At 39.4% G+C, this 26,824-nt stretch overlaps 1 protein-coding gene across 1 annotated transcript in view; it reads right to left on the reverse strand.

Moving 5' to 3' along the window:
- The window catches only part of LOC135080511 (cell growth regulator with RING finger domain protein 1-like), a 48,288-nt gene extending 25,366 nt beyond the window's left edge, over positions 1 to 22,922 (reverse strand). The window contains exons 1-2 of the mRNA XM_063975152.1: positions 22,495 to 22,922; positions 6,857 to 6,999 (exon numbers count right to left, since the gene is read on the reverse strand). Of these exons, the coding sequence (XP_063831222.1) occupies positions 6,857 to 6,999; positions 22,495 to 22,592 (241 nt within the window). The 5' untranslated portion in view covers positions 22,593 to 22,922. The remainder of the gene's footprint in view (positions 1 to 6,856; positions 7,000 to 22,494) is intronic.
- Positions 22,923 to 26,824: the final 3,902 nt, after the last annotated feature.

Raw genomic sequence — 26,824 nt, forward strand, 5'->3', positions numbered from 1 at the left:
GGGTGAGATTAGAAAAAAAACCCATAGAATTAAATTAATAATATTCAATGTTTTGTAACATTTTCATTCAAATTAACAATTTTAACAGCATTGTTGTGTTGTGTTTCGGAAGTTAAGAAGGTTAAATATTATTTATTACGTTAAATATTTCCTTTAAGGTGAGGATTATTATGAAGCGAACCTAATAGTATGTAGTTTTACCTTTAGGTAAAGTTTGCTTCTACAATTTTGACCATCAAATATCAATACACTTTCTATTTATGAGGTGAGATGAAGTGCTGCGTTTGTTGTACAGTTAACTATGTATTTTGGTATTTTTATAGTGATAAAATGTTACTAACGATCGTTACTACAAAGTAGAGGTGTTGGGTACTCCGTTAATTGAGCAATTGGCATAGATACAGCACTTTTACTTGAAGGGGCAGTAAAGAGTTACAATTGAAGTAAAAGTTTATCGTTTTTAGGACATGTACAGTTACACGAGAAGCAAATACAAAGATGAAAGAAGCTATTTGAAGCTCTTTTCAAAATAAATTAGGACGCAATTTAGGAATGATTACGATATGAGTGTGTTAAATATAAAGTCAATTCAAGTAGTCAAGTGTATAAACCGTTATAATAATCCAAAAGTAAACCGGACTCAAGTCCTACGGTAGGTAAAACGGTATATGAGCAATAACGCTGTTTGTAATGATAATACTAAAAGTAAATGACCTACCTAACTGTCGTTCGGATAAACAACATCCTCGCTTCCTTCTGTATTCCGTTATTTACGAGTATGTAAACATTTATTACATAACATTACATATGGTTGGGAAAGGGAAAGTTTTACAAAGTAGGTAGGAAATACATAGTTTTGATTATCTATTTTACGTTTCCGCACATAGCGATAGCACAGCAAAGGCAAGCGTTACTAAAGTAGATAATAAGTATTTATTTGTTATTAGATATTTTATGAAATATACTAGAATAGGGCTGTGTTGCACCACCTAACTTTAACCGTAATTATAACGATAACCAGTGCTTTTTGTATGGAGTTTGACGTTTGCTATAGGTAAAGTAAGATGGTGCAACCCTGGGTAAGTGTTTCAGAATAGTGAAGATTTTGGAACCCCGTTTTTGATGGCGGGACGGGCGATACGGAACAAAATTTACTCGGGTAAAACTACGGACAGAAGTTAGCTTTGAAAACATGTTTCTGAAAAGAAGTTTAGTCCCATTGACATTAAGGGGGTGCAGCGCCGGCGAAAAATTTCGATTTGCTAGCCGAGATAGCGGTGGCGCAACGAACTAACACGATCGCACACAAACTACTTTACAGAGTAGAGACAAAAGAGACTCAATACAGAGTAAAAACACGTATTTCACTAATTTTGCGAAACAAAACTTGAGTTTATAATACTTTAATTAGGAAAAAGGAAGGATTTGATTTTTTGTTTGTATTGCTGCGAAAATTCTTACACAATAAAAATCCTAACTAATATTGATTCTTCTGATGAACAAAGGCTTTAAAAAGTTTCGTAAAAGAGTATTTTTTGTAGACGTTCAATTCAAATAGGCTGTTAACGTAGCGTCCTTCCATTCTATACATGGCCAGAACGCAAGGGTGTGAAACTAATCGAGTATAGTTTGGAAATAACTTTTTTTTACTAAACTCTTCCAAACTGTATGAGCAGTTACGCAAATACCGCGTACCTACTACTCTAAATAAAAATGTTATCGATTTATTTATTTAATCCTACCTAATCAGTTTATTTTGAAAAACCACTTACCGCAAGAGTGTTAAAAATCTAGTTTTATATTGATTCGATAAAATATATTTAAGTAATAAGAAATAAAAATACTCTTAAATGTAATTCCATATTTTACTGAATAAGTATCAAACTAACTTTTTCACACTCTTGTCAAGTGTAAGTGGTGTAGTATAGTTTGAAACGGAGAAGCGAGCATCCACAATAAAAATTTAACACGACTGTATTCATTACGCAAAATTCGTGTATACTTTGTACTTTAGTCGCAGATTTACGAAGATTACAAAATATACACGAGCAGTTTCCTACGGCTGCTTCTACCCATGTATACAGGGTGTGGTTTTGTGAAACAACGCCCATCTCTGGAGTGATAGTACACATGAAAGTTTATTGCAAGAAAAATATAAATAAAATTTTAACTTATTACTAAAGAACCTCGGGCTGGAAGACGTAGCGTGGGCAGGCCTCCTACTAGGTGGACCGACGATCTGGTAAAGGTCGCGGGAAGAGCCTGGATGCGGGCAGCGCAGGACCGTTCATTGTGGAAAACCTTGGGGGAGGCCTTTGTCCAGCAGTGGACGTCATTTGGCTGAAACGAACGAACGAACGAAAGAACCTCGTTCAAAAGTCTCTTTAAACTTTCGAGACGGCGCTTCCTACCGGTCACAGTAATATTAAACTTCTCTTTTCTTTTCTCACTTCGCTTATTGTTTTGCGTTATTGTTAGCATACTTTCTTTATACAGTGTGAGTCACGATAATGTACTCATATGAAAATAGGTGAAACTAAACCTATATTTATTGACAAAAAAGAGGTCAAAAATGTTTAGAGGGTTTTTTTTTATATAATTTTTTTCCTTCCGATTACTTATTGTAAAGAAAACGTAATAACTTTTACACTAAGAGGTATATCCTGATAAAATAAAAACAGTAATAATGCTAAATAACAGGCGATACTAAAAAAATACATAAAATACTCAGGAAAAGACAACAAAATAATAATAAAAAAATGATACTTTTTGAAAAAAATCTGCTTTTAAATTCATGTACTTTTGGTTATTTGATAAATTTCTCCAAAAAATGCTACTATAACAGGTAGTTTTTATTACTTCATGTTATTTTCTATCGTATTACCTTTGTAAAACCAAAAATCGCATGTCTCTATCCCTATCACAACATTTGCTATGATCGTTTGAGGAGAAATGAGGAGAACCAAAGCGGGCGTGGCACATAGCTCGTACAGCTGATAGCCGCTGGCGCAGGATTGTTCTTGAGCGGCGACCTCGAGCCGGAAGACGTAGCGTGGGCAGGCCTCTTACTAAGTGGACCGACGATCTGGTGAAGGTCGCGGGTGGTACCTGGATGCGTGCGGCGTGGTAGGTACCGGTCTTTGTGGAAATCCTTGGGGGAGGCCTTTGTCCAGCAGTGGACGTCTTTCGGCTGAAACGAACGAACGGCAAAGAAAGGTTGCAAGGGTTTTCTAGCCATATTAAGATATTAACTATAAAATAAGTAAAATATTTTTTCGTAACAATCGAAGTCATAACAAAAGAGATACTATACTCAACATCAAATAAATCGCACCTTCCGCGACGCGAACTTTAAAGATTTTCTTCTGACACAATCATAGTGCCCCAACAATATTGGTGTTATTTGAAAGCCCAATAAATAAACTTCAAGAAAAACACATTTAATTTTTTTATAAACAATTAACAGGTACCATAAATGTGACTTGAAAAAAGGCCTCACTTTGGGCTCACCTCTGGGATCAATTAGACCAGTTTTTGTGGTTATAGAACCAAATAATGATCTTACGTGTCCTTTTTAACAGATAGATAGCGATTAATCCCAATTTAACAGTTTTATAGCCATAAAAGTTGGCTCAAACGTAACTACCTATTTTTTGAAGAAGTGACTCTGGACCCTTCTAAAAACACATTTTTGGGATAAAAACCTTTCCTTTAATGAAATGAAGGTTAGAACTAGGCTTTCAAATGCAACCAATGTTGGTGGGAAGTGGGGATGCATACGTTTGAGAAGTGCTTGTCGCGGGAGGTGCGATTTATTTGATGCCGAGTGTATTTGCATGCTCTGCGCTCTACACTACTCTGTAAAGGATTGACAAACACACATTTGACACTTGACAGCTACGATAAAGCATAACGCCTGATGATTTCTTCACGGCAAAGTTTTTTTTGGGAAAATCAAAAATCTCAATATTAATGCATTAATACCAAAAACGAAAAAGGGGGCGACCTTCAAAATATTCATTTAAACATTTCCATATAAAAATTATTGCTTCATACGTTAAATTAACAAAGTTCTCGAAGAAATAAATTTTCCATATGTCTGCATTTTAAATGTTGTTTATCAATTTTTTACGTATTTATTCAAAATTTCGAAAAGGCGGCGACCTAGATCAAGGATTGGGCTACCCTACACAAGTTTCTTTGATGTATTTAAGTCACTAATCGCAGAGCACTCGTGATTTAAAAACATGACAATTTTAAGAATTCTGTGCAGGACCCCCTTAATGTTAAAAGAACGTTTCGAGATTCATAAATTCCGCTTGTGTTAACAAAGCAATAACTCGAACGTTACGAACACAATAATTCTCTAAATTACGATGTTTATTCTATCAAAAGATACATCTATCTATAGTCTGGTCCGGGAGCACGTAGAATTTTGTCCAATGACCCCAAGCTACCCATCCTTATCGCTCACGCGTAATTATGTTACTGTCACGCTCGCACACTCACTGCGGGCGTGCGTCCCACAGTCGCGACAGCAATATAATTACGCGCGAGCGATAAGGATGGGTAGCTTGGGGTCATTGGACAAAATTCTACGTGCTCCCGGACCAGACTATAGACAGAGACAGCACTAAATCTCTATAAATATTATAATAAATAACTTTCGTTTTTATTATAAAATAATCAATTATGTAAACCCTGGTCTTCCTAATATAAATAAATAAATTATAACAGCAAAAGTGGACACTCTAGTAAGATAATAATCATGGACAACCAGGACATCAGACTGCCTTGTTGCATGTTATTAACCCTTACCTAGGCGCATTAAAAAAATCACACAATTAGGCGCATGGGGTCTTGAGTGACCCCAAACAAATATTGGGAAAGGAGTGTCAAAAAGAAATAAAATGAAATGTATTTTATGGTAATTAATAAAGTTCTTTAATATAATTAACTTTAAGGAACAAAAACATTACTGGAACATTATATCTATTAAAAAAATAAAAAATATAACCCTTCTCTCAAAACTATTTTTTTGGCATGTCCGAGATCAACTTAAAAAATAATAACTAATCAGTCTCATCAGCGGAGTCTTCTGTTCTGCATCCGACACAGTAAACTCTCGAGTGCTGCTGACAAATAAATTTATGACATTTAAAGCATTTTGTTGGCAGTTTTTTGTCGTTTTTTCTAGGACATGATGAACAGCGCCCGCGCTTAGCTGTCGATTGTTGGACCGTCTCGTCCACATCATGACCTCTGATGGAAGTGCATCACGATCTCTTCCGAACTTTTCCTTTATTTTATCTATATACAAATTGGTATTTGTGACCAAAAGTTCAATAATCACACTGTCAAAGAACAATTGAAAGCATTCAAGGGGAGATTTGGCGTTCTTTGCATACTCTTTGACTCCTGGTAAGTGAAGAATAATATTTTGTGCTCGGGTCCTTACTGCGTTAGATGGTGGTACTTTAGACCATTTCACTTTCGGGCCATTTCTGTGAGTATGACGAGATAAAAAAAAGTTACCTTCCGATGGTTCAGGGCTGTCTTGAATATCTTCGGACTCTTCAATTTCGCTTTCTGAATCATGAGCACTATCAATAGCAGCATCATTTACCGTTTCGTCTTCCGAATCCGAACCAGCTACATCTTGCTCTTCATCGGACACTTCTTCCAGCCATTGCAAATTTGTCTTTCGTTAGACATTTCAAATCGGTAAAAAACTGAAAAAAAAAAGGAAAAAGACTCAAAATAAACTCAAAATCACATAAAACAATTACGTAGTATATAAACACATACATACACACAAAAATAATTAACAATATACTCATATAAACTAAAAGAAAACATAATAGTTAAAACTTACCTCCGCCAAAAAATGTAACGTAACTGGTCGCATGGGGTCAGCCCTCTAGACAGCAGCAATACGTGCGCGCGCGTTGATATTTTGGACGCGACTAATTTGCGTACCCCGTGGGGAGTGAGGAAGCTAGAAAGAGCGCGAGCGCGCTCTAATCACTGTAAAACATTTTTTTTTAAATTTGGAGTCGCCTTGACCCCATGCGCCTAATTAAGGGTTAAATCATGTTTTAATATAACAATAAATTATACCAGCCAGACAATAGTTTAATAATATCAAAGATACAATCTCATATCTCTAGGAAGCTGACATCATCCTCATAATATTCTTGTTTCGTTATTTTCATAATTTTATTACAAAGCCAGTTATACAGAAACAGGAAATTGTGATAATTTTTAAATAGATGTAAGTGATCTTTTATTACTTTTAAGTTTAATAGGTGTTCTGTTAAACTAACAGTTCAAGAATGTTCAGTAAACTTCTTCAGTGTGGTCAATGCATCATCATCATCATCAAGTCATATACTTAGTCACCACTGCAGGAGCACAACTCTCAGAGGCAGAGACAGGATTTGGCCTACAGGCAGACAAGATTGGGAGGCCTGAAGTGCGAATATTTGTCCCTTAGGCTAAGAACTCACGGCGCGATTTTCACCCGCGCCCGCGGCGGTTGTGGAATTGCGGTTTTATTTCAAAACTTACGGGAGCGGTTAATTGCGCGGCGAAAACCGCCGAGCGGGACCCGCGTACAACCGCGCCCGCTGCGGGCCAAAACCGCGTAGTGAGTTGTGCATTAGTTTTTACATAAGTATCTGCATTCTACAGAAGCTGCGGGCCCACAACCGCCGCGGGCGCGGGTGAAAATCGTGTCATGAGTTCTTAGCCTTAGTCGCCTTAAACATGTCCACGGGAAGAGTGGGAGTGATCAATGCATACTTCCCCAAATATTAATCCTGTATTACAACAGATATTTAATATGGATACTCACCATCATATCCTATAGGCTCATTCTCTTGGAGCTTGAACGTGAACGGTATGTGCACCCTTTGCATCATCAGACGGGGCGGCTGCATCGCTCTGCGCCACGCATCCTCGCGACCCTCGCCCACTATGCCTATCACTTCCATGTTCCTGTGAAAGAAGGATAAAGATTAACCTTAAAATTATTCATTCACCTACCAGCGGTTCCCAAACTTATTTAGTCTACTGCCCACTTTGAGAATAAATTATTTTTTAGCGCCCCCCATTTTTGTAGTCAAGAGTCGAGCTCAGTCGGTGTCTAAGAGTCTTCCTAGTAGATGACGCCTCCCAAGCCTCTACACAACGTCTCGATTTTTTTTCTGGGTCTCTTACCTACCCTTTAAGCCTGCAGCGCCCACAAGGGGGCGTTACCGCCCACTTTGAAAAAGACTGACCTAGGCTCAGGTCACCCAAAGGGTGATGGAGCGTATGCTCGGAGTTTCCATGCGTGATCGAATCAGAAATGAGGAGAACCAAAGTGACCGACACAGCTCGCAAAATTGCTAAAATCAAATGGAAGTGGGCGGGGCACATAGCTCGTATAGAGACAATGGCCGTTGGGGTAGAAAAGTTCTAGAGTGGCGACCACGGGCTGGAATACGTCAGCGTTGTGGTAGCGTGGGTAGGCCTCCTACTAGGTGGACCGACGATCTGGTAAAGGTCGCGGGAAGAACCTGGATGCGGGCAGCGCAGGACCGTTTATTATGGAAAACTTCGGGGGAGGCCTTTGTCCAGCAGCGGACATCATTTGACTGAAACGACGACGAACGACGATTCATTCACCAAGATAAGGTAATACATACGGCTATTGACACGACACAAGCTGGCTATTGACACGACACAAGCTAAAATTAAATCTATGGAAGCTGAAAAATCTAATCTTCAATCAGGCTTGCAGAATATCGAACGACGTCTGGCAGCTATGGAAAGAACTTCGAGAAGCCATAACTTGGAACTCCATTCGGTCCCTGAAAAAAAAAGTGAGAACTTGCTGGCCTTGTTGAAAAACTTAGGAGACCTGTTAAAAGTCAACATCCCGGACACGGTTACGGCACGTAGAATCGCCAAATTCGACAAATCGAATAATCGACCTCGTAACATCCTTGTGTCGCTGCCTTCGGAACGTCATCGGGATATTGTTATTGCTGCCTTCAAGAAGTACAATAGGGAGAATCCTGCCAGCCCACTGAACTCAACAATCCTCGGTGTTCCTGGAGAGCCTACTAGAGTGTATGTCGTGGAGCACCTATCTCCTGAGTGTAAGGAATTATATGCAGCGGCTAGAAAATTCGCCAAAGACCGTAAATACAAATTTGTATGGGTGAAGTATGGAAGAGTCTTCATTCGGAAAGATGAGAGTTCTACACCTATACTCATCAAAAATTTGGAAAACCTGTCTGCGTTAACTTAAGTAGCTATGCAGTCTTATGTACCTACTAGATATTTTAGTCAAAATTTTTTATCACTTGTATTATTTTGTTTATCTTCCTTTATTATGAATTTTATAATTTTAATGAAGTACTTTAACAATGAATTATTATTTTTATATACCAATTACAATTTGATTTTTAAATTGCATGAATGTTGTTACTATTATTATTATTTTAAAATGATGTCACAGAACAAGTCATTTTCTAATAATGCGAATTTTCCACGTGCCAGCTTTTTAATTTTAATGAATTTTAAACTTAACAATGTATTTTTATTTACTTTTTATACATTTTACATTGCGATTTTGAAGTTGCATGAATTTTGTATCTATTCTTGTTACCTAGGGACGTCAAAACCAAAACTTAAACCGTACTCAAACATTACGAATTTCTTATTTACTAATTTTAATATAATTTTAATGAATTTTAACTTTAGCATTGAATTACTTTTTATTTATAAATTATACAATTTGACTTTGAATTTGCATGTATTTTTTTATTATTTTTACTATCCAATGATGTCAATATACAAACTGTTTTATAATTATGCGATTAACTTGTCTAACTGTGTAACGATTCATGTTTGCATTAAGTACCTTGCCAGTCTGATTCTGACATGTATCTCTTATTCGGGGTACAACTATGTAATTTTATTGTGTTTATCTTTTTCGCCTCTGTTGATTCGCTTCTCTTTGCACGTTTGTATTGACTTGCCTGCCATGACCGGCAGTGGCTTGGGCTGTGTTGCAGCGGCAATGGGGTCGAACTGTTCCGTATCAGGTTATATCAGATCTTTTACCATCGTATATCACCTACTTTATGTCCTTATAACATTAGAAATTATCTACTATCTTATCACTCCCACACTTAGTCGCGCTCCTGCCTTGACAATTGTTACTCAAAACCTGAAACGCTGTTTTGCTTATTTGGTACAAATATTAAATGAAATTCATAAAAATCAGTCTTTTTAATGCGGGGTCTCTGAGCACCGGTCATGAGGACTTTATCGCAGCGATGCTCAACATCAGTCCTGACATAATTGCGATTAACGAAACCTGGCTACGTGAAAACGAGCTTAAAAAGGCACCTGTCGTGCCGGGTTATCGCCTGCGTCATGTGCCTAGGCCTGCAAGCATGCGTGGGGGGCGCGGTGGAGGGGTGGGTTTCTATGTGGCGCGTGGAACTATGGCACGTACCCTGTCACACCCATTGGCCCAAATTGAGCAGATGTGGATACGGGTAACCGTCAATGGTAAGAAAATCGCCGTAGGTACTGCATACAGACCCCAGTGGCTTGATGTGGACATTTTCCTCGATGCTCTCTCCGACAGCATCGTGTCATTCTCTGACCACGACCATATAGTACTCCTGGGTGATTTTAACATTAATTTAATGAATGGAGGTGACCCAAAAACCAAAAAATTCCAGGACTTTCTAAGTTCGATCAACTTGGAGCAAGTCGTAAAGTCACCAACACACTTCACAAGCCAGAGTAATAGTTTGATCGATGTGATCTGTACTGATGCATGTGTGAGGAATGTTGATGTCACTCATGTCCCTGATCTGAATCGTCACTGCATAGTTAGCATTACCCTTAAGCTTAAAAAAGAAAAGATCTCACCTAAGACTGTAACTTACAGACCTCTAAGGGACATCGACCGGGTTGCTTTTGACAGGGACCTTTTTCTGACGCGCTGGGAATCTGTCTACTCTGCTCACTCCGTAAATGAAATGGTTGAAATTTTCAATGAATTCGTAACGGTGCTGTTCGATCTTCATGCGCCTGAGCGGACGACCAAATTCAGGGAGGGTTTAACGCCTTGGATCACAAGCAATGTGAGAGCAATCATGAAGCTACGAGATGCCGCCCTTTCCAAATACCGCGCCGATAAATCTGATCTTAAAAAATCCGAGTACAAACAGCTTAAAACTTTGGCTGCTTCAGCGCTCAGGTCTGAAAAGTGTGCATATTTCAACACTCATATTAACAGTACGATTGACGACCCAAAATTATTATGGCGAAATCTCAAAAATAATGTATTACCTGACAGTAAATGTAAGCCTGACATTCCTCATTATTTAAATAATCCTGACGATATTAATGATCATTTTCTAAATATTCCTGGCAGGGACTCGGTGGAACTGTCACAGCTAACCTATTATGAATTCCATAAAACCACAGCCGATACTTTTTCATTGCAACCGGTTTCATGCGATAAAGTTGCTAAAGTCCTACTGAGTATGAAATCTAATGCTAGAGGGGTAGATAACATCTCTCTCGACATGATCTTCCTTACTTTGCCTCACACTTTGCCCCATATCACCTTCATAATAAACCAATCCATCACCACAAGTACGTTCCCCGACGTTTGGAAGATAGCTAAAGTCGTTCCTCTTCCTAAAAACAACAACCCTCAACAATTCAAAGATCTGAGGCCAATAAGTCTACTCCCATGCCTATCCAAGGTACTGGAAAAAATTGTGCATGAACAGGTAACCAAATATCTGGAAGACACTAACATACTCCCGAGTCTTCAATCTGGCTTTAGAAGGGGACATGGCACTGCAACAGCGCTTCTCGACGTAGTTGATAATATTTTGGCGGCTCAGGATCAGGGTATGGCTACTATTTTGGTTCTCTTGGATTTCTCTCGCGCCTTTGATTCAATCAGCGTGCCCCTCCTGCTCTCCAAACTCACTTTCTACGGCTTTGATAATGGGACTGTAGCATGGTTTGCAAGTTACCTGGAAAAACGTTCACAATTCGTGGAATTGGCTTCAAATGGTGTCACCCAAAGTTCTAAATTGCGTTCACTCCACAGAGGAGTTCCCCAGGGTTCAATACTGGGGCCTCTGTTGTTCATACTATACAGCTCTGATGTGCCTTGCGTAATTCGGGACTGTCGATACCATATGTATGCCGATGATCTTCAAATTTACCTGTCCTTTGACCCCAGAAAAACCGAAGACGCAGCGGTTAAACTGAATGAAGAACTGCATAGGATCAAAGTATGGGCTCAAAACCATATCCTAACGCTGAATCCAGCTAAATCAAAGTATATGATCTTTGGTACGGGTCATTCCATGACAAATGTTACCGAGGGTGAAAAACTAAATATGTTCTTTTCGCATTAAATCTGACGAATTTTGAAAGTATACATTCCAAATTATAATGTGCAACAAAAAAAATCTGAAAGAAACAAGTAATTTTTAAGTTATTAGTCTTCAAAGTCTATACTTAAGTCAACTGTCTGAATGATCATTTTCTCTCTAATTATTAGTAATACGATTAAAAAAAAAACTATCAAACGTGAAACGTTTTGCCACTATATGATTCGAGGGTATTTATCATAGTATTGGTAGATAGCGTCATAGTCCCAAAAAAATTGATAATCATCAAGTTTTAAGTGTGTTTTCTTGTTACTTCGGCGTTGTAACACCCGAAACAGAAAAACAGGTATTTGTTTTATTATTGTACCTTACACATGGATTAGGGTAACAATATTTGGTTAAAGTAAGGTCATGGTAGTAATGATTTCAAATACTAACTAATATCTGAGCATGATACTAATTTAGTATGTTTCTTTCTTGATTAAAAACTGTAACACCCGAAACGTTTCGGGTATTACATTTTTATTTATATGTCGATATTGTGTGTATATTGCTTGGAGAAGTGAAAAAGTATTACTGTGAGGGTCCTTTGACCTCCCACTAGCGCTGGCATCGGAAAAGGAGTCATATTTCTCAATTTAAGCCTTTTTTGAAATGTCGACTTAACACTAAAATTAAGGTATTGCTAAAAAGTGTCGATGTTTGACATTTCCAATAAATATCGTAATTAGAAATTAAAGTAATGCTATTTCAAGCCAAAAACAATAGAAAAAGCTATATTCTGAGGAAAAATTTAACTTGAACTTTGTATATTTTTTAAAAAAAGCTGCTTCGTAATTTCAAACCAGAATTCGCTCTATTTGTGTTTATTTGTTGTACTCCTTATTTTGTAGTACCTAGAGACTAATAAAACACCGATTTTATCGATAAAACGCGTTGAATTTTCGTACTCGTAACACCCGAAACAGAACCATTGTAACACCCGAAACAAAGAAAAAAATTATAAAAAAATAGTAAAACGTTTTATGTAACAGTGATTGTATGTTACATGGTTTGCAAATTTCATACTTTAGAAGTCCTGTAAGTTTTAGGTATGATTCCTTAAGAAAATTCGCTAAATTTCGAGTAAATGCAGCAACAGTCAGAACATAGAGGCAAAATCTCGTAACGCCCGAAACGCACACTTTTCGACTCATATTTTCGTTATCCTACATTCTAAGCTGTACAAACTTTATTATTTAAATAAAACAACTAAAAACGGACAGATTAAGGCACTAACATTATTAAAATACTATTTCAAAATACATGAAATTGTTGAATATGTGTGTACGAACGTAACACCCGAAACGATGGAATGACCCGTACCAAGAAGCAGATCGAGTTTGTTGAGAGTAGAGATCCAAGTATTACAATTAATGACCAGATAGTGGAACGAGTCTGGTCAGCAAGGAATCTGGGTGTGACATTTGATGCCGGCCTCCGTTTCGAGAGTCATGTCTCCGAGTTGGCCAGGTGTTGCCTCTACAGGCTGAAAGTCTTATACAGGTTCAGGGACTACCTCAGTTCGGAGCTCAGAACTAGACTCGTTGAAAGTCTGGTTTTGTCAAAGCTAAATTACTGTTTACCCGTTTTTGGCCCTTGTTTACTTTCACGCTCGTGCCGAGTATTGCAACGTGTTCAAAACGCGTGTATGCGATTTTCTCAGCACATTCCTCCGAGAACTCACGTGTCTCCTTTCATAAATGAAGCGAATATGCTGAACATGAAGTCCCGTCGAGATTTACACTTTGCAAGCTTGCTTTTTGGCGTGATTAACAGTGAGACACCTGAATATCTCCATAAAAAATTGCAGTGGTTACACTCATCCTCTGTGTACAACACCCGGGGTAGGTCCTGGAAACTCGTCAATCACAAACACAGGACCGCCGCGTTTAGGGGTAGCTTTAGATACTTGGCAACCAAATGCTGGAACAACCTGCCCCCGCCCATTAGACAAGCTCAATCTAAGTTTACTTTCAAAAGTAAACTTAGAAAACACTTACTCAGCATTCAAAAAATGACACGTTGCTAAGTATCATCAAGTCCTCTAGTTGTTCTTTAAGATTCTTTTTGACATCTACAATTCTATCGTTTTTGACATTTAATTTTGACATTTAATTTTGACATTTCCTTTAATTATACATATTAATGTTGTTTAATTTTTTATTTATTTTTCTATTTGTATTAATTTCTTCTACTACTTGACATTAAATTTGACATTTATAAAACTCATATCCTGATACACCGAGCAACTCAGACCACGGCCGCCGTCTGAAAATCAGCGTCATGTGGTATGCACTTGACACATGCTGAGACGGGGACCTTTTTGCTGCTGCAGCGCCGCCAAGTAACTGTCCCGATTAATTTTAATTTTAATTATCATTCTTTTGACTGGTTCTGTAATGTTGACCGTTTGTTTTATGTATGTATGTGTATTCATGTGGCAGCAAAATAAACGTTATTCTATTCTATTCTATTCTATTCTACATAGATTTTATAATAAATAGGTACACTGCAGCTATGATATCTCTCTAGTGCAGCTAGAGTGTGATATAAAAATGAAAATTATAATTTATCAGCCAAAAAAATGCAATTTTGTTGGTCAGTGTTTGCACCAAAACGCTAAAATATTCATTGTATGGTAAGAAATACAAATTAAAACACCTAATAAACAATATTAATCAATTTAAATACCTTTGATAAAGTTTATGCCTTGCTTAATTATTTAATTTAGAAACAAAACAAAACAAAACATTGTATAGCACATACATTCAGTACATACCTATCAAGTGCAATAACACAATGAGGTAAATTATTGTTGTTTCTAAATCAGACCTTTACCACTAAGACACCATAGTGTTTAGCTTGTTAAACTATTGTCCAACATAAACAAAACAATACTGTTTGCAAATTGACAAAATACCTAGTTGCATGCAAATGATGCCTCACTAAGAACACTTTGTGGTCACAACCTTTTCCTTATTAAATTTAATGACATAGAAGATTGATTATTATTGCATAAGTAATTAACTACAAGTTTATTATTATAATTTGACAGCATAATAGAGTATTGTCTTGTAATTTGATAATAATTTACTCAATCATTAATATGTATAATAATTAATCTTTACTCAGTGATTACACTGATGTGAAGTCATACTTGTATGCTGATAAAATCGAAAATTTATTTATTTTCGATGAGTAACATATTATGGTAGGGTAAAAAGATTATGAGACATGTAGAGGCTCCTTAACCTCGTAAGACCGAAGAGTAAATTTTGTCGACTTCTAAGTATCGCCGAATGTGCTTTCAGAAGAACTAATAATTTGTAGTAGTAAACGCCGAGCACTTCGAGTAAAGAAAAATCTATGTTAGAGATTTTCTTTTGCATTCATATTTTCAGGGGCCCTAGATAATAGAGCATAGAGCTTATTTTAGGTGAAAAATGATAAAAAAATTTTTTCTCTTAAAAGAACATTCGGTATTACAGACTTTAAAAAGAAAAAGTAAATAAATTGTATTTTATATTTCAAAGTAAAACATAAATGTAAACTTTTTAATAAATTAATACTACATAAAGATACAATAATGATATAAATAAATATAACTGAAAAGGTACAAGTGTTTTAATTTTATTTAATGTCTCATAATTAGTACTTTTAAAAGTACTATCGGTTTTATAACATACAATAATGATAGGTTCGAATGTATAAGAAGTAAAGTGAATATTCATGTTAATTATAATATTTATTAAACTAAAAATCAGAACGTTCTCACGGTAAATTTTCTCAATCATATAACAATTTTAAAAGTCCAATACTCAATCCATCTCAATAGAAAAAAATGTACAAAAATAAAACTTTCACCATCAAGACCGAATGTTCCTTGCAAAGAACTATTATTTTCAAACGAAAAAAAATCTTACAAAACTTCTTCGAATTGGTAAAAATATTTTTTTTTTTGCTTGTTTAGCAGTATTTAAACTTAAATTATACTGGTTAGTTGGGGGGCAGAAGTTGCTCGCGTCCGTAGGAAACACCACCTTTTCCGAGGCCCACCCTACACGTGCCCCCTGGGTGGTGCCAAATGAGCGACAACGCCGAACAACAGGCGGCGGTTAAATAACCTGACCATCTGGTGCACCATAAACCAAGGAGGACTAAATCCCTCCTAAAAGCATGGCCATGTCACCTTGGGAAAGCGACATGCGTAATCCTCCCACCCCCTCCACCCTCCCCCCCCACACCTCAATAATCCTCACTCCTTCCCATCAACCCACTCCTCTCCAGTCTCCCACCCACCACACCCTACATAGCCGAACCGTGGCGGCGCATAACCACACCGGGCCCGCAAAGCCCTGGGGCACTAAATACCCCCTAAAAGCTCGCACCACACTTTCACCATGGGCAGGTGGCAGTGTGCGTTACTATCTTCCGCCCGCACACCTTATGATGGCAGACTTTAAAAATGTATTGCCCCAGGAGGGTACCACCGAAGGTGGAGAATCCCTCACCGGACCCAATCCGGTCTGTCCCACGTACTCTGGGGGGGACAAAGAATGCCACAAGCCAGGATCTAGCCTGGATTTAACATGCCTAGCAGAGGCGATCCCATCCACCGCGCCGGTCGACACCCTGTCGCCCTGGAACGTGGTGATGCACAAGCGGCCCAAGAAGGGCGATAAGAAGAAGCAGCAGGAGCAGCAACAACAACAACAGCAACGACAGGGAAGCAAACCGGCTCGTGTTCGTCCTAGTAGGCGAGCGAGACAGAAAGCCCGCCAGTCGCTAAACTCACAAACACCCCACGTGGCGGAAACGCAGCGTGAGAATCTGCCGTCCACCTCCAAGGTGTTGACCGATTCGCAGGGCACCACGAAGCAAAATCCTCCACCACCACCACCACCACCACCACCACCACCACCACCACCACCACCATCATCATCACTACCTCCTCCTCCCCCACCCCCACCTACGTTACCCAGTCAGGCGAAGGGTAAGGCTCCGGGAGGTTATCACGGTCGGCGGACTGCAGCGACGGCAACCCCTGCGCTTGAAAAGGCGCAACCTGGGAAGTGTGAACGCGCTTCAGCGAAGCGCGCCCGACTGGACGAAACCAGGTCTCCCAGGGGGGAAGCCAAGCGTGCAAAAACCGACGTGAGGCCAAAGCGGACGATGAGCTACGCGGATGCGAGTCAATCGCATCTGCAGATAGCGGTGACCACCGTCCCGCCGAGGGACCTCACTATGAGCCAAGCGGAGCGGATCCGTATTGCTATCGATGATAGAATCACGGATACTGCTCTAACCCCAGGCATGCATGCTCCGTCATTGCGCGGTCGTCCCTATCTTTATGAGGGGGCTTTCGCGTTTTGGTGCGAGGATGCAAGGTCCCGCGAATGGCTGGAGAACCAGGTGAAATCCATTCCCTCACCTATCCCGGACACAACCCTGACAGTTGTAAAGCTGTCAGAAGTAAGGAGGAAACTGAGAGCGGGACTTCTCCTACACAGCCACATTACCGACCCGGTGACGCTGCAAAAGGTTATCAGTAACCAAAACCCCTGGTACAAGGTGGACACCTGGCAGTGCATCAGCGCCTCGGTGACAGAGGGAGCAGAAGAAGCGGAGGAAGGTCTGTCGTCTAGGTACAAAGTAGTGTACCTGGTCCTGGGGATCCCTGAGGACCAAAAACAGACCATCCTCGATAGAGACCGTCGGGTATCACACCTGTCTGGTGGTGGCTACATCAGATTCTTCAGTAGCAAGGAGGAAGAATCGGAGGCCACCACCACAACCACAGCAGCGACGAAGGAGACGTCGACCCCTGAGCCTTCCACCTCAGCTCCCCATCAGGGTCAGAGCGAGTTGGAAAAAGCCTCGCCACTAAAGACGGAAGGAGGGACCAGCGAAGACGAAGATGGCCTCCTCAACAGTCCCTAAGTCCACCATCGACGTCATACAAACAAACCTCCAGCACAAACAAATAGCGGCGGCGTCACTACGCAGGGTGCTGGAGGTAAATAACAATAGGACCGTCGCCCTGATCCAAGAGCCCTGGATCAGAAACAACAAAATCTGCGGCCTAAACAACACAGGAGGTAAGTTACTAGTAAACACCTCCATTGATAAACCAAGAACGTGTATTTACATGCCGAATACGTTAAGCTGTACCATGTTAAATCAGTTCTGTTCCAGAGATGTCACCGCAGTGAAAACCGTGACAGAACAACAAACCCTAGTGCTAGCCTCAGTGTATATGCCAAGTGAGGATGCAGTTCCCTCACAAGAACTCACCGCACTGGTACAACACTGTAGAGAGCAGGCCTGGGGCTTGATCATCTCCGCAGACTGCAACGCACACCACCCGCTGTGGGGAAGTACGGATACAAACAAAAGGGGTGAGTTACTAACTGAATATTTATTCCAATCGAACCTGAATATTATGAACAAAGGAGCTGAACCCACCTTCGTAAGTTCAAGGTACCAAACTATAATAGATCTGACGCTGGCAACACATGAGGCGGCGGAACTGATTGAAGGCTGGCATGTGTCAAACGAGCCATCCTTTGCAGACCACCGACGCATATGTTACCAAATAAAAATGAAACTAACTGACCCTGTTCCATATCGTAACCCCCGTAAAACCGATATAACAAGGTATACCAAAATACTAACCAAAACACTTAACGATACACAAATGACAGATGTAACACTTAGCACTAACAATATAGAGCTAAACATACAACACCTCACAACTGCTCTAACGAAAAGCTACGTAGAGTCATGCCCAGAAGTTACTCCCAAAGTTGCGAACAAAGGTTCCTGGTGGGGGCCGGAACTTGAACGCCTTCGGAAAAAACTCAGGACACTTTTCAACCGAGCGAAAAACACCAGAACCAATGAAGACTGGAACAAATACAAAGAAGCACAGAAGCACTACAAGAAGCGGATCAGATTCCGTAGTAGAGAACACTGGCGCAATTTCTGTAGTAGCATAAACTCAACAAGCCAGGCTGCTAGGATTAAGAAAATCCTATCAAAAGGTGATCTCAATCTACTGGGCTTCCTAAAGAAGGAAGACGGCACCTACACGAACACGGAAGATGAAACAAGCACAATGCTGCTAAAAACACACTTTCCGGGTTGTAAGCTCACATCGATCGCAAGGTGGCAGGATGAACAACAAAGCACACCGACAAACGAAGAGTGGAAAATCGCCAATAGTATAGCAACAGCGGATAAAGTAAAATGGGCGCTAAATAGCTTTCAACCCTTTAAATCCGCAGGACTGGACGGAATCTTCCCAGCGCTATTACAATGGCAAACAGCCCAAATACTCAAGTACCTAGTACAGATATACCGGGCATGCATAGCTTTCAAATACATACCCAAGCCATGGAGGGAAGCAAAAGTAATCTTCTTACCGAAACCGGGAAAAGAAGACTACACACAGGCAAAATCCTTCAGACCAATTAGTCTAACATCGTTCCTACTAAAAGGACTAGAAAGATTGGTAGACCGACATCTCAGGGATGGCGTGCTGAAAAGCAAACCACTACACCCCCAACAACACGCCTACAGGAAAGGCAGATCAACAGAGTCGGCTCTACACATGGTAGTACATAAAATAGAGTCGGCCATCACAAACAAAGCGTCAACTCTTGCTGTCTTCATAGACATAGAAGGAGCGTTTGATAAAACTATGCACAACAGCATAAACCACGCCCTGGAACAATTCAACGTAGAACCAGCCGTAAGAAGCTGGGTCACTGAACTAGTTAGTAAAAGGGCGGTTCAGGTGGTGGCGAACACGACTACCAGAGCAGAGGTTGTCAGAGGATGCCCTCAAGGAGGCGTCCTATCGCCACTACTATGGAACATGGTAGTGGACAGTCTGTTAAGGAAACTAAATGACAGAGGGTACACGGCCATTGGATATGCAGATGACATCACCATACTGTTAAACGGAGGGGCTGAAAACGTGCTATGTGAAATAATGCGTTCAGCCCTGAACATTGTTGAAAACTGGTGCAGCGACCACCAGTTGTCAGTAAACCCAAACAAAACTGAACTAATCCTTTTCACTAACAAAAGGAAACTACCAGAGCTCCAGCTACCAGAACTCTTTAAAACAAAACTCTCCCTCTCAACACAAGTGAAGTATCTGGGCATCACCTTTGACCACAAATTGAACTGGGCGAGTCACATTGAAAACAAGACAAAGAAAGCCTGTATAGCATTTTATCAGTGTAAAAGACTCATTGGTAGCAGATGGGGTCTTAACCCAAAGATAACACTTTGGCTCTACACATCAGTTATCAGGCCCTCTGTCACTTACGGATCAGTTGTCTGGTGGCCCAGAACAAAACTATCCACAGTAAGATCAAAACTCCAAAGCCTGCAACGTCTAGCAAGCATAGCGGCCACCGGTTGCATGAGAACCACACCATCGGCATCACTTGAGTACCTTCTGAATCTTAGACCCTTAGATCTCATCATTCAGGAGGAAGCGCAAGCAGCCGCTCTAAGACTTAAAGGAAACGGCCTATGGAAGCAAAACAAGGAGACAGGACACTCTGCGATCCTGCAGAAAACCATAAAAGAAATACCTCTCACTGAGGCACCAATCGATAGGATACCCTGTGAACACATTTTCGACCGAAGATATGATATCCAACTTACAGCGGAGACGCGAGATTACTCTGGAATCAATGAAGTTAGGATATACACGGACGGCTCCAAAACTCAAACGGGTACAGGAGCTGGTGTCTTCTCGAATGATCTTAATATAAGAATATCAACAACCTTAGATAAACACAATACAATTTTCCAAGCAGAATGCATTGGAATCACCAAAGCAGCACAGGCGGTAACAGCCAGAGACATCCGAGGTCTAAATATAAGAATTATCTCGGATAGTGCATCCGTACTGCAAGCGCTACAAAGCAACACAATAACAACGGCCCTTATATTGGAATGCCATGAAGCGCTCCAAGACATTGCAGCTGTAAATGGAGTTACCCTACAATGGATCAAAGGGCACAGTAACTCTTTAGGCAACGACGCAGCGGATGAACTGGCAAAAAGAGGTTCGGACACAACAGTATTTGGCCCGGAACCAATACTGCCGATACCACAAGCACAGATCAGGAACTGGCTGCGTTCCAAAACAGAAGAAAAACACCACACAGAATGGAAAAATAGCGAAGGATGCAGGCAAACAAAAGATGCGGTTCCGGACGTATCGAAAAAGTTCTCCCGCAGCCTCATCAGACTAAACAGGGACAGCATCCGCAAGGTTTTAAGTGTCATAACAGGACACTGTATGCTAAACAAGCACCTATACAACATAGGTGTCACAGACAGCCCACTGTGCAGGGGGTGCATGGAGGCAGAGGAAACACCGCAGCATGTGCTCATGGAGTGCAGTAGCGTGGAAGAACAACGGGCTCAATTTCTTCGATCACCGTCGTCGCTACAGGAAGCTTGCAGCAGCCTGGACGGGCTGCTCGCCTTCTGGGGGGATCTGGGGTGGTTGGAGTAGGAAGATAAACCACAAATCGCGCACAATGGCCCTATCATGAGGCTAAGTGCGGTATTCGATTGCCCTGCAAAACTAACTAACTAACTAACTAACTATACTGGTTAGTTTTTCAATTAAATAACGCTTTCGTGAAGAAAAAAAATTAATCGTACATCACGTCCTCTCGGAAGAACCACCTTGTCAAAGAAAAATGATAATTTGACAGTGACATTTTGTTTTTTTTACATTAATAAGTTCGGATACCTGATTTTGAATACTTTAAGCCAAAGACTATCACTCTTTTTGTTCGATAGGCGCGAATTTTTGAACTGAAAATTATCGCTAAAGTTTTAGTACCTCTGATGGCACATCCGGCGATACTTACAATTCACCTCCGAAAATGTCTCGGCGTTACTGACTACAAAGTTTTAGTTCCTAAATGACGATTTGTAAGAACTATTTATTAGTCTAAACAAATAAAGAAATTTTGACTTTGACTTTGACTTTATAAGCTTACAGAAAAAACAAAGCTTAAAGACAAAATATTTTGACAGAATTTTGGACAAAATTAAATATGGCATAAAAATTTAAATATTTTAACTAACACCTACTTGCGATAGCTGCAAATTATTTACATAAAAATGCATTTAAATCAAAAAGATACAATATGGATTAACATTTGCTTATAATGTAGATTTTAATAAGACTGTTTTAACATCTTATACATTATGGCTTGAATAAATGTTTATAAAACACACCTAATGCCCAAAATGTCATAGTCTATGGACTAAAGGTCATAAGTAACAATATGCATGTATCAAGCAAGAACTACTCTGTAAAGACCTATTTACGGCAAATAAATAATTAGGTAATAATTATTATCAATGATAAAAAATTTCAAAATCATAATAAAAGATTTGAAAGATTGATTAGAATGTCGAGGCCCTTGACGACCCTGACCGATATTTTTGTTGTAAGTGAAAGATGCGAGGTATGTCTAAATTATCTTGTAGACCTTGGTAATGAATTTGAAGTTAAATTGGTCAGAGAGTAACTGGTTTCTAAATTTAAACGGATATTTATTAAAAGAAGCTTTAATTATAGCTAGCTATACTTAAAGTAGATGAGAGACGGAGTAGATTTTGCCCGTGCAGGGTAAACAGGGTGCCACAAATAATGATAGTTAATTTAATGAGATTATTAACTAAGTATTGTGACTAAAACTATGAACCTACCTATTGCTGAAAATAAAGCTATTTTATTCATAGTTTGAGCAGATGGAAACGGATACCAATATTATGATCAGATTCCAATTAGAGAAAATGTTACTGATAAACCAGGAAATAAATACAACTTCCCAGACGAATTGATCTTTTCTGGTAAACATTAATTGTGCATTTTTTATCCTCTGTTGCCTTTATTCAAATCAGTTGGAATTATTTTAAAATATCCTGATATAAGATGAATCTTGTAAAAGAAAGTATAGGAATCGGCAATTACCTGAGGAGTATGACTAGCATCGCGAACAGGGCAACAAGCGCCCCAATCATAATAAATATGTTTGGCAGGTCTGCCAGAGTCAGCCCCGTCGACCCCATTTCACAGCACACACTATCACAAAACAACAACTGATAACACACCGAAAACACTAGATGCGACTGTCCTACGCATCAGTCCACGCAGAATTTTTAAAATTTTCGATTCAAGGTGCCACGACCTTGCCAAATGATCTAATTCGCACAGTCAAAGAAAGTACAATTTCACACGACATTTACCGGTTGCATTGCGCAATAATAGAACCGAACACACGACCACACCTATGAGTTATAGTTCGTCCACGTAGGATAAAGTCGATGTTTTGATTTCATAATAAAAACAACAAAATCATTGATCGAAAAGGGCAAACAAAACGAGCACTTCGTCAAAGAGCGTTTGACAGAATGAAAATGACAGAAGGAAAGGAAACTCGTCAGAAAAAAATGAATGGTTGGACGTTCCGTTCCACACAATGAAATACCGCGTGATCACTATTTTAAAAAATTATGTTAATGCGCTTTGTTTTTAACACATTTATACAATTTTCTTACGACCTTGATAACGTTTACATAGGATTTTCTTCTATCAATTCAACATTTTCTATAATATTATTTAAAAATAAATATCACTTCTTGATTTTTTCTATAGCACATTTTTTCATATCCGTAGAACTTAATTTGATCACAATTTGTAAATTCGCCGTTGAATTATTTCAGATACTAACTCTTGTTTTTTTCTTAGAAATATTACATTTAAATTATTATTTTTATTAAAACTTAATTAGTAATTTTGCATTATAAATTAAGTATAACGAAACGTCGTAGCACAGATTACACACCACAGATAAGGATAGATGCAGCATGTGTCAAAAATTGTATGAAGCCGAGCGTGCCACTTTTTAAACGTCATTAGTGTCATTTTAGCGAATTTTAGTGATTGCCGCAACGTAAAAGTAATCGTATCATCGTACTGCATTCGCAAAGTCATCGAAAGATATCGTGTGACTCGATTCGAAAATTAATTAATTCCGATAAAACTGATAATTTGTTAAATACAAAACCAAAAACATATTTATTTACCTTTTTAAAATAAAGTAATTCTTACAATTCCTCAAATCTCGTTATTTTTTTTACCCTACCAGCGTTTCAAGACATAAATTTGTCAAGTGCATGATTAAATGGATCAGTGTGTGTCTTATTGTTATAAGTAAGTACGGTTCCTTGGGATCGGTATGAGTGCACCACATACAGGGACCATGGTTTTAACTCGAGTACATCGCAGGATATGTATTAAAAACAATGCTACTTTATACTTCTTCTACTGCTACTTTATTCTAATTAATTATTTGCTACTTGTGCTGTTAATTACAATTCTCAATCCGTAAATAATATCTTCTTTTTACCGTGTTCGTACTACTGTTCTCGTAAAATCATCGTAACCGATTGTTGTAATCGGATTACATGAACATCACTCGACCATGTATGTCCATTTGGACATATCGGAATGGCACGCTTTGACGATCAACTTGCTGTAGGGTGGATCCGCCGATTTGATTCCGCGAGATTTATTTTACGTTTTTTGAAAAACTTTACAGGAATGCGTGCAAACTAGCTTAAACTGAAAGGTTAAGCAATGAGCTTTTTAGATCAGTGTGAGGCCCTTAGATTCAATCGTTATTTTAGAAGTAACAAGCGTCCAAATATTTTTTCACAAAATGGTAATGACGTTTTCCCAATGGTAATGATTTTATTAAAATGGTAATGATCTTATGTTAATGGTGATGACGAAATATAATTTTATAGTAATACATTAAATTAAAATAACTTGAAAACTAAAATTTAGATATAATTGTTCAGCTAAACACCAATTTTATCTATGTTATTTTCCTAGCTAAGCACGTACCTATTAAAGAATGGGTTGGAAATAAAAGTAAATGTATTCAATAATTTAATGAATTTATTGAATTTGGAACAATACGGACATTAGTTAAAATTGTTTTACGTTCCTAATATTATTCAGAATCAGAAAAAATATATATTTACACCAATGAGGATTTTGATTGAAAAATATGCCAAGCTACTCTTACTTAGACTTACACAATAGTCAACATACAAGAAATGAATAAAAAAACGTCTTTTCGTAAACTAATAAAAAACCTTCTCATTTAAAAACAAAGCTTAAAGAACAATGGGACAAAACGTCCCCAGAACTGTAGCACTTTAATACCTACCTTATATGATAGACCATGCTAATACCCGACCGATCTCTCTAGCTACAATCACGGCAAAGGTCCTTGACAGTGTGCTTGACTCTCTACTAGATAAATATTTAAAATCACATGATGCTCAATTCGGGTTTAAGCCTGGACTGTCGACCGAGAGCGCCATCCTTAGTCTTAAGCACACTGTCAGGTACTACACGGATCAGGGGACTCTCATTTACGCATGCTTCCTCGACCTCTCCAAGGCGTTCGATCTTGTGTCTTATGACATCCTTTGGGATAAGATGAGGAGGCAGGGCATCCCGTCAGAAGTATCACAAATATTCCATTATTGGTATGCTAACCAGATTAACAGCGTAAGATGGGCTAACGTTTTTTCTGAGGAGTATGGGTTGCAGTGCGGGGTGAGACAGGGTGGGCTGACGTCTCCCAGGCTTTTCAACCTATACGTAAATGACCTCATTGTTGCCCTTAGCAGTATGCGTATCGGATGCTGGGTAGATGGTGTTTGTATCAACAACATAAGCTACGCTGATGATATGGTACTGCTGGCGCCAACAATGGGGGCTCTCAGAAAGATGGTGGGTGTGTGTGAAGTGTATGCTAAATGCCATGGCTTATTGTATATTGTGAAGAAGAGCGAATACATGGTATTTAAGGCCGCCAGTAAATGTCCAAACGTGGTACCCGACCTCTTGCTTAATGGGGTAAAGTTAAACAGAGCCACTAAATTTAAATATCTCGGACACTACGTTACTGATGACCTTAAAGATCATGTTGATATCGAGAGGGAACGAAGGGCGCTGGCAGTAAGGTGTAATATGTTGGCTCGCAGGTTTGCCCGATGTAATGACCATGTCAAGATCACTCTGTTTAAAGCATACTGTCAGAGTCTATACACGGGAAACCTGTGGACCACGTACTCGCAGAAATCGCTTAGCGTCCTTCGGGTCCAATATAACAACGGTTTCAGGATGCTGTTGGGCTTGCCTCGCTTCAAATGTTTGCTCAGTCGCACACTGACGGCTTCTTTGCTGTCCTATGCAAGAAGACTGCCTCGTTGCTCAGTAGGATACGGGCGAGCCCCAACAGTATCCTGAAGACCGTGGCGGAGAGGTACGACTCTCCTATTATCCGACATTTCCTTCGGCTACTTCTTACCGAACGGGTTGGATAATTAGTGGTATGTTATAATAAGTAAATTACTAACATAGTTGTATAAGGCACCCATTTACTAACCATGTGGATCATTGTTATCTTTAAATGAATAAATTGAATGGAATACTATAATTTTATTATAATTATGACAGCTCAAGTGTGACATGTCTCAGAAAAGTTATATCAAAAATAAAAATTCATAAGCAACCCTGAAAAAATACATACAAAATCACTTTTGACCAACTTCAAAGGGCACGACAGCTTGACCCAGGGACAATTCGACCCCTGCTACAACTCAAACCCTGCGACAACTTGATTTTTTTCAAAACTCAACACTTTTAACTTACTACAAATGGTTTCACGACTGCTGGACAGTGGCGGCGTAGCATGGGTTGGCACCCGGGGCATAGCACAGCACAGCACCCCCCGTCATAAGTCCTTAATGTAAGTAAGTTGGGTATACATATAGCGGGGAGGTAAGACACCCCAAAATGGTCCTCCCTTACGCCGCTGGTGGCTGGACCCTACGACTGCTTAACCCTACGACCACTCGAACCCTCCGACAACTTACTCTTGTGACCCTGTGACAAGTCGAACACTGCGACACGTCAACCCCTGCGACTACTCTGAGAATTTATTGTAGATACAGTTCAGGCATTGATTGATGGAGCTAAATGGTTTACAATAAGTATCATAGTTGAATATTTTGGACTTGTCGTAGGGGTCGAGTTGTCCGGGTCAAGTTTTTGTAGGGTCGACCTTCGTTTAAAGTAGGTTAAAATTAATTTAATCGAGTTATCACAGGGGTCGAGTTGTCACAGAGGTCCAGTTGACCCCGATGACAACTATGATACTTATTGTAAACCATTTAGCTCCATCAATCAATGCCTGAACAGAATCTACAATAAATGCTCA

Source organism: Ostrinia nubilalis, chromosome 18 (assembly GCF_963855985.1).
Source record: "Ostrinia nubilalis chromosome 18, ilOstNubi1.1, whole genome shotgun sequence".
NCBI classification, from domain to species: domain Eukaryota; kingdom Metazoa; phylum Arthropoda; class Insecta; order Lepidoptera; family Crambidae; genus Ostrinia; species Ostrinia nubilalis.